Consider the following 9,671-nt stretch of genomic DNA (forward strand, 5'->3'; position numbering starts at 1 on the left):
TGGGCGTGAACAATGCGACGATACAAGAGGCCAATTAGAATCTAGCAATGTACCGGAACGTTTATTTTATTCCTTTAAATCCGATAAGCACAGTTGTTTCTCTCGCCTTTTCTCAATGGCACTCACAGGTGATACAGAGAAACGCAAGGAAGATCAGTAAAGCGTTTCATCGGCGCTTTATAGACATCCCATCACTCACAATTTCTCCATCTTGGCGTTACCATGGGCATATCTGTGACACTTTTTTTTTAATTTGCAACAGGTGGAAATTTGCGAAATCGTTTGCGGTTTGAAATGTACCCCCAAAAATAGGTGAAAATGTTTAGAACATAATAAAACATTCGTGTTCTGTCAATACGTGGGTGTGGTTCATGACCTATGACCCTATTCAAGGATGCAGATGTGCTACCGTGACTGAATTCGGGAGCGTGACAATCAGAAGATGCCTATTAACGTATTGAACAAAAGCGTTTGCTGTGTTTAAATCTGTCTTCTGAACCACATTTATAGTGTCGATAATGCGACCTCAACAGAGGCGTTGTGTTGGCCTAAGATGCTTAGAATCGTATTCAAAGCCGCACGCATGAGAACCATGAGCAAAGTGCGGGGTTCAAAAAAAGCTTAAAGACGGGCGACGTTCAGGTTAAACAATAAAAAACGACTCAAAAACAACAATGGCAACTGAAAGACACTTCATCCTCCAGTTGTCTTGCGTGTAAGAGGTTGAATCTTGTCATGTGACGTCAATATTTGCTTGAAAACTTTTTTATCTTTGTTAGCCGAAATTGAAAAATGTATCATGAGTACTTTTTGTGAAAAGTTGAGCAGCCAACTAAAATATTTATAATCACTAAAGCTGCGGGTTGGATAAGTGTTCGTCTCTTGTAGAGCACAGTGTAAACATTTTCATATTGAGCTCGCAGGTTATGGACTCTTACTTTATGAAGCTGTCATCCCAGAAAAAATGAAACTATACATAACGCTGGCACACAACGACGCAGCATTAGTATGACGAACGCTGGTCCCTGTGGGCTATCTCCAGAGACGACAGTCTCTCCTCACAGGACCGAAGAGGAGATGCATTGAGCTTTGAAGGATGGCCGGATGGCCCACTTAGGCAATGACCCTACCCCATTAATCGTGACCCTGAGTCTCCGAATGACGGAGAGCGTAACTGAAGGTGCTGGGGTTACACAGCGACACGCGGATGGCTGGAAAAGTCGCGCGTGATTGCACGTTGCGGTTTTGTGAACGCGACGGCCTCCGCTCGCTGTTGTTGATGCCGCCGCTGCTGCTGCTGCTGGAAAGAGACGAGTCTGCAAAAGTCGCGGCATAGGCTCTTTGAATTGTTCATGAGCAAAACAATGCATTTATGTGACAGACATGAAAAGAAAAAATCAATACCTTCATCGTAGAGTAGGTAGACTTCCACGTTAACTGAATCCCGTACAAAGTGGTCATGTCTTTCTTGAAAACAGTTTTTTTTCCTCGTTCTGCAAAATTGAGTGTATTCTCACAATCTGCCACTCTGGCACGTGAAAGTTTGTTCCTCAAAGCCTTTGGCAGATAAATGTCGTCTGCTGCAGGATGTAATTGCTATCCTAAATGCTTCGATAAAAACTTGATGATGGCAGTCAAGAGGTGATAGTCAACTCGTTCTGCCGCTAGTTGTCCTTTAATAGGAGAGCTGGTCGCGTCTCTTGTTTACAACACTGGTAATCTCAAAACAACACGACAGTTTTAATCCCGGTAAGTTGTTAACGAAAATATTTACGTCCACTTCCGATGCTCTTCAACGGCACAAGAGTCGTAGCAAGTCGATCGCTGTCACGTTAGCCCTTGTAGAAAGTGCCGCCACGCCGGATAATGCAATCGCCCAAGTCAGTAGGTGAGCAAACTGGTCGGTCCCACCGATGAAAGGTTGTGTGTATTGGCTTACAGTTTGCAACGGAAATCTCTGTAACTGTTATGGTAATGTAGATAAATACTCACACCTCGGGACGAATGACACAGTGCGTTACGATCACACCTTTCTGGACAGTTTGATGACAGGTGAACTCTCCACGTTCCATGCAGAAGTCTTTCGTTCTAAGTCTTTGCTGCAGACCCGCTCAGCCTGTAGCTGCGTTCTTGCACAGGCATCAGACAGCGCGATCCTTTTGAAGCGCTCGCTGGCACTGCACTGATGAAGTCCACTCTCTCGCAGACACACTCGTCGATGAAAACACGTGCGCGCGCATGGTGACATCACAACACATAGTCACTCTCAATAACTAAGTTTTTGAGCGAATGAATACGGGCCCATCCATCATCGCACAAGGTGCGTTGGTTGCCGACGTATAGACACTGATTGACACACAGCGCATGATTTTCTTTGAAATTGATTTTTTCGTCACCCTCGACACTGAATCAAACGATTTTTCCTCCTTCACAGTGTCATGAAATGAGCAGAATTTACCAATTAGCCTGGCAACCGTCAGGAGAGTGTAACAGTGACGTAAAAATCGGGCAGAAACCTAAATTTTGAACATGATAGCTCGAAGATGCGCTTCCAGGGTCAAGTACGACATTCCCAGGGAAAGCAATTTTGACAAAGTTAAATAGTTTGCACCTCACAAAACTACAGACAGACAGGCAGAAAAGAGCACCTAGAACATTCCCAGAATGATAACAAATAGTCTTGTGAATAATGGCTTGAGTTTCCTGGTAGTGGAACGGTACTGTAGCGCTCCAATCCTAACTAAACTTAAAACACTTAGGACAACAGCATATCGGACCAGACGGTAGAGTTGGAAGTGGCCTTTTTGTCAACAGAAATTCCGCGCGCTTTGCGTGGACCTGCGCACTCATACGGGTTCAGAAAGAATAGGGGTTGAAATGTACACATTTCACTCCTAGTGTCTGATAGCTGCGGGCAATGCTATCTGAGCTCTGCACTGTTTATTCTGTTCCAAAGACGTGTTCGCATACTTGAGGAAAAGGCATGGGCGTCAATATGTAGTCAAGCTGGCGCACTTGTTTTGTTCATTAAGATTTTGGGTAAGATTACATGGAACATGTTGACCTGCCCCGACCTCTTAATGGCAAGTTCGTAAATTAAGCTACTTTTTCAGACCTAGTGTCTTCTAAACTTTCTAAACGTGAGGTGTTCACACCTTGACCCACATGTTCGCCCGGACACACTGTCCTCAATGTCAGACGTACTATTTTGCAGTGTGAGTAGATTTTCACGTTGCACGGTAGGGAGCTTTCGGCCGAAAAGTGAAAGGAATTGGATTGTTCTATAAAAACCTAAAACAAAACGATAGCCCCCTGGCCGAGTTCATTTCAGTGTGTCTACAGTTTTGTTTAAACGATAGAAATTCTTCCGTCGTTACACGAGACCAACGGTTCGCAAGTGCATGGTGGTGTGGTTTCGAACAGGAAGACACATTATTGTAGAAGGCGGGCTTCTCATTGTCGACTCCAGAAAGCGATTTCTTTTCAACGATTAAAAAAAGGCAAAAAAACATCTAGTTTTCTTCCAGATGGGCTTGTTGGTGTCTACATGACCGACTTTCCATTCATATACTCGAGCGGAAGTGCCGAAGAAAAGGTGTGCTGGATTTTTTTCTTTGAAAATGCGAACTGCCTTGCCCCGAACGGCGACCTTTGACCTCGATGTGCCGTGATGACTATGGGCAAAGCGTGAGAAAGCGAGTGCACTGAGGACTCGCCATTTGCATAATGTTTCTCAATTGGGATAGCTTCATAGAAAAGTTTAAGAAAAAAAGTCGCATGCCAATGGGACAGCTGCACCGTCTGTTGGTTTACCCGGCCCCGGGCGGGACAGCCCTATTTAGCGTATGAATTGTTGACAGAACAGAACCCGTCACGGATCACCCGTGATCTCTCTTTAGTCATAAAAATCACATTTGCCGAGTGTGTTTTTTCATAATAAATGTGAGCAATGATCTCAGTTAGTAAGAGGGAACGTTTACGTTGTGTTGTCATATCAATCCGATCTCGTCTCGGACGCAAATCCGCTGTGTTTACACAGACAGATCCCTGAAAACCATCCCCTTTCATGTCGACAAGTCTCATACATGCAATCAATCCTGGACACGAGAAAAAATATCGCATCCATTTTGTGTCCCGTCGCGTTTGTTTGTTCACTACTTCGTTTACAATGTTTATTTGATTGTTTTGTGTAGAGGCCTCTCTCCTCTTCAAACGGGACCAATGACAGACAACTCGTTACTTTCATCGCTATCAATACGAGAGTGACTCTAGCAAGTTCTGTCCTGTATTGGACCCTATTAGAGACAGACCTACAGTAACCAGCTTGTGTTTTTCTGTAGTATGTTAGCTTTAAAGTTTCTTTATATACACACCAATGAGCACGTGGAATAGCACTACAATACTCAGCTTGTCAACACAGCATGTTGCAGGGTCACCGGAATTGTTGTTTTATTGAGAAGTGACTTTAGTTCCGGTCATATTATATATATTTGTCAACAAAAAAAAACAATGTGGGTCAGACGTATGTACAAACTGTGTGGGCAGATCGGACTTTTCGAAGTGTGTAGACAGGGGCTCTAGACAATCGACTGACAGCGTTTAGTCGATACACGCAACAAAATTACAGGACAAAATGTAAACTTTTACAGTCTAGGCCTTCTTTTGGCTGTTAAGAATTTCCACTCGGTGCATACTGACACAAAGTCAGTGTCACTGTCAGAGGATGGTGAGTTCGAGACTCAAGCACGGTGTTGTGCCCCTGAACAAGGCACTTTACTCCTCATTGCTCCATTTGGTAGTGGGTACATCATCTTGTAATTGAGATCGCCTGTTGGATGAATAAAAAAAATAAACTTTTCAATCGTTTTGCAAAGCCTGCAATGGCAGGAGGTAAGGAGGTGGTCTGCTTGCTTAACTTGACCAAGGAAGCAAAGGATGGATAAATGCTATCTCGCCGAACCGCAAGGTCAAGGTCACGACCTTGAGATTTGTCAGCTCTGTGCTTTACCATGGCGACAGACAATGCAATATGCTTGAGTGGGCTCGAAAAAAACAGCTGGGGGAACTTATTTGCTTTAGGAAAACACAACATCGAGAGAATAAAGCACTGCCACGCTTAAAAGTTCTGTTCACCTTTAAAGCGTGCATGTGGGATGGGCCTCAGTCCATCCATGGATGGGCCTTCTAAAACCGACCCGAGCGGGGTCAAGACTTCTTGATTATAACTGAAAGCCACCACGACACTGGAAATGCATTGCGGGAGTTCATTTTATAAAAGCACAGTGTTTTGTTTCGCATTACTGAAAAAAACTGAGAAAAGTTCAATTGCTAGTTTTGGTTTGGAAAAACCCCATAATTCTGACTTGGATAAAAATTCATTTTCCCGCCAAAAGTATGACTTTATTATCCTAATTTTCTGAGATATTTTAGCCCAGTCCTGTTCTCTTACCGTACGAGTAGTATTCTCATTTACAGTGGGGATTTTTCCAGATGATTTGACTTTCGTGGTGCTTACCATGATGATCTGATTATTTAACGGAGAGTTAGCCACGACTGACACGGTGCCGCCGTAACTCTGGATACCGTGCATGATAGCATTTGACGAACACGACTGTCTGCGGCTGCCACGACAGCCCAACGCGCCGTGAAGAAGACAGGTTTGGCGGTTTTCATGATAGCTTTGTCATATTGCCCCTTTCGAAAGTGGCTTCCTCCTCGAGATAACCCCTGCCCCTCCTTAGATCATTTTATCCTCAACCGTTCACCTCTCGAATTAAGTTTAATTTAACACACTCGATAGAGGTCAACATCGTTAAAGTCACTTAATTCCATCCATAAAATGTAAAACAGACATTCAAGCTCTCCTATAGAAGATCGCATTAAGTTTTAGGTTAATTGATGTGCATAATTAAGGAAGGTCGATGGCGCGGAATTAAAGTGTACCCTGCAGGTTGGTCAGGTACAAATTGGAAAGTTGATAAGGAGTGATTATTCGGAGAATAAATTGAATTTTGCTGGTGTTCACACTGTTAAATCTTACGGATACTTTGAATGGCACGACTCGCTGAAATTAGTTCACGATGCCGAATTTCAAGGTATTTTACCGAAGTTTCAGCATGGTAGTGTACGTGGCGGCCCTTTCGACTATACTTCAAGTCAACGCAATCAATCGCATCCAATTAATTCACTGGTTTGGCGATTTCGCATTCCGCGCAAGATTGTATCTTCCCTGGTTTTTCCAATATATCTTTGAAACATGAAAATTTAAAACACGATTCGTGTAAAAGACGGAGGACATGACACACGTAACATGTACTGGACTCGCCTTCCTAGTACGTAAAAACAATACTATAGCTCATACGATGTTACAAGTTGACAGGCCGAGACACGCGAGTACATTATTAAATAACCACTTCAAGAAAATCTTTGTGCATTTGTGATATTCCCACAGACGATACACAGTATGATTTTGATAAAGATCATACAGTGAATTACTGTGCATGCGTCAAAGAAGCGTCTGCCCATCACAATTTTTTACCGCCTAAAATTCAAATGGCGGGAGACAAATCTTGTCTAAATATGCGCGATAATCACAAATTTTTGGCGTTTGGGGTACTGTTTTACATTCTGGAACCTTTTTTGACTGTAAAAATCATCTCATAAGGAAATTTCAGTTAGGGGAAATACACATTTTCTTCCTTTCAAAATAAACCAATGAATCCTTAATGTCTTGGACGTCAGTTGATTAAGATTGTGCTCTCATGAGTCATTTGATACGGCTACGCACTTTTCATCTTCCCTCGTGCGAATGGATTTGATGTAAGCCTCTAATGTATGTACGATATATTTAAAATCTCATTTCGAAAAGGCCTTATGAAATAACAGCCAGCATGGATGTCGAAAAGATGTAATTGAACGAGGCCGACGATTTTGATCTTCCAAGATTACGGTATGAAGCGCTTTGCACTGCATTAATCAAGGACAAGTAATCCCACCGTTCGCATAAAGACAAGATAACGAAGACGGCTTAATCATCTTCTATTAATCTTGCAGAGGAAATTACACATACTTGTTATGACAAAGCGTAACACGGATTAGAGAGATCTCTCTCTTCGGGGAGGAGAAATGTCTTCAGAGGAATAATACAAACAACTGATTCAAAAGTCGTTTCAGACCACAGGTAGTGGCTACACCTGTCCCCGTATCTCAACTGCCCTTGCAGCATTGATAAAACCATTGCACAGAGCAAAAGACAATACGTGAGGAAGATCGTAGATCTGCCTCGAGGGCCTAGAGTTGCAATTTTGTCTTCGTCGTCCTTGGAGCTGGCAGAAATGAAAGATAGGAAAACGGAGACAGAGTAGGCTGTCGGAAAGAGACGCACAGACAGAGAGATGATAAAAACTGGCGCTACAGTAGATCGATGTATAGGTGGTCGTTTGTCATGATGGATGACAAGAAATGAACTGTTCAGAATAATATTTCAATTACCCTGACACCAAACAACACGAAATATTTATATTCAATTATACACGGCTTGCATATACTCACGTTTTGAAGGGTAATTAAAGCAGGTAAGAAACTTAACGTGATCCCAAGACAACATGAAATCTCGCTTGGACATTTTTACACTTATGTTTATGAACCGTACGTGCAGTAAAAGTCCCCCGGTCCAAACGATGTTGCCTACCTTGCGCCGGGTCAATCTGCGTCCTATAGGGAAGCTTAACGCAACTGAGCGACGTACGCCTTATGTCGGTGACATAAAATATTTCCTTTCATTTGTTGTCATCAGTGTATACGTAGTCACCGGCCACCTCCTCGTCATTTTCGAAGGCACCGTTGAATTTATGTTTGTTTTGTTTTTTGTTTGTATAAAGGCCCATGAGCTGCAACTCTGAGAAATTTGTCCAACATCAAGGTACCTCCGATTTCCTCAGATATTATTGCAATCTGCAGATTGAACGATATCGTTATTAACTAGGCCTCAACAACGTTTTTGCTTGTGGTAGAATAGGCGAGAAATTGAACATGTTTTTGTTCATTTTTAAATTTCCCGCCATTTTCAAAATCTTGCCATGTTATGTGAAAAACGGAGATTGTTTTGTCAAAGTGGAGTGATTCTCCCTTTCCCGTCCTTGTAGTGGGTTGCACCATGTCTGTTACCTTGTTCAGATTGACCACTTTGCGTCGGTGTAGCACCGGTGCTGGGCCGGGGCCGACGTAAAATAACCAATGTGGACACGCTGCGTCGGCCTTGGGCCGACACAGTTTGGTCCCGGTGAGAAGGGGGGGTTCAGGGCCGACGCAAAATTTGGTCCGACGCAAATCGCCTGTGTGGACACGTTACGTCGGCCCTGGTCCCAGTTGACGCCCTCACATGTTCATTTTGAGTAACGCATTGGCGCGTAGAATATGGCGGTTCGTGGGACTAACTGGAGCACGGAGGAGACGTAAAATGACGAGTGGTAGTCATATGTGCCCTTCTTGTGCGTAAATAAAAACCGCCGGAAAATCATGAACAGTAGAAACAGCGCACAAGTATTCAAATCCGCCATCTTGAACCTTGACAAGTCAGAGGTCACAAAGGACGGCAAATTTACGTCGGCCCAAATTCAGGTACCGGTAAGGGACCTAGCACGATTAACGGCAGGGGGCCAGAAGAGAAAATGGGGGGGGGGGCACGAAAAAAATGAGTGTTCTTGGGATGGGCCATGAAAATTCCAGGGAAGGTAAGGGGTGGGCCACCAAAATTTTTTACACCATGACAGACAGAGAATATTTTTCAGCATTTTTGTTCCTTGTTGAAGCTGGAGTTCCTTGTTAAACTTCTTGTAGCATGATGAAATACCAAGTCTTAAACCTCACAATGCAGTTGTTATGTGTAAAATGAGCAATATTATTATTGAAAATTGACTTCCTTTGTCAACAATAATAATGGTTGGTAATGATACAGAGGCTAGGTTGAAACTGGTTATTTCATCATGCTATAGGAAGAACTAGAATACGTAGTGGAGACACAGGAAAAAATACTGAAAAAGGAGAAAAAATGGCATTAATGAGTCTTTTATAGTTAGCCCATGAAGGACTGACTATTCCAATGGCAGACTGTCATTACAGTGGAGTAACATTGAATATCTTGGGTAGTCATAGAAAGGCAGACACTGGGTTGTGGAAAGTGCATTGAAATCACAATGGTCATGTTATACATATGTTCAAAGTGTGTTCTATTTTGATCTCCTGCCTTGGAGTATGCATCATTTGGAAAGGTATTGAGGGTCAGTACCTGTACATATTTTGGTTATTTTTTAGTATTTTGTGTACTGTGTGTTTCACTTGAAGTTCTTGTTTTACTCAGAGTATGATGAAATGCACAATATTGAGCTTGTTAGACTAACTTGGAGATGTGCAGTGAACACTGTCATCATTAAAAATAATTCATGTCTAAATCAATGCTTCAACTATAACAACTATAACAGCACTGAATGAACTTGTAGATTGTTTATAAGGTATTTGGTAATTTCATCATTCTTTGAGATTAAAATAGCACAACACAATACTGAAAAGTAGCTGTAGGTGTTACAAGTAGTAAAGCTTGAACATATGTTATTTTGTTTGTATACTATTTATATATTTATTTGTTTAATATTTATTTCGAGAATGCAAGAATG

General features: G+C 42.5%; 1 protein-coding gene across 1 annotated transcript in view; it reads right to left on the reverse strand.

Annotated features, from left to right (window-relative positions):
- The window catches only part of LOC139140635 (corticotropin-releasing factor receptor 2-like), a 136,311-nt gene extending 134,097 nt beyond the window's left edge, over nt 1-2,214 (reverse strand). The window contains exon 1 of the mRNA XM_070709994.1: nt 1,405-2,214. Within this exon, the coding sequence (XP_070566095.1) occupies nt 1,405-1,461 (57 nt within the window). The 5' untranslated portion in view covers nt 1,462-2,214. The remainder of the gene's footprint in view (nt 1-1,404) is intronic.
- Nucleotides 2,215-9,671: the final 7,457 nt, after the last annotated feature.

This window comes from Ptychodera flava, chromosome 9 (genome assembly GCF_041260155.1).
Source record: "Ptychodera flava strain L36383 chromosome 9, AS_Pfla_20210202, whole genome shotgun sequence".
Lineage (NCBI taxonomy): Eukaryota > Metazoa > Hemichordata > Enteropneusta > Ptychoderidae > Ptychodera > Ptychodera flava.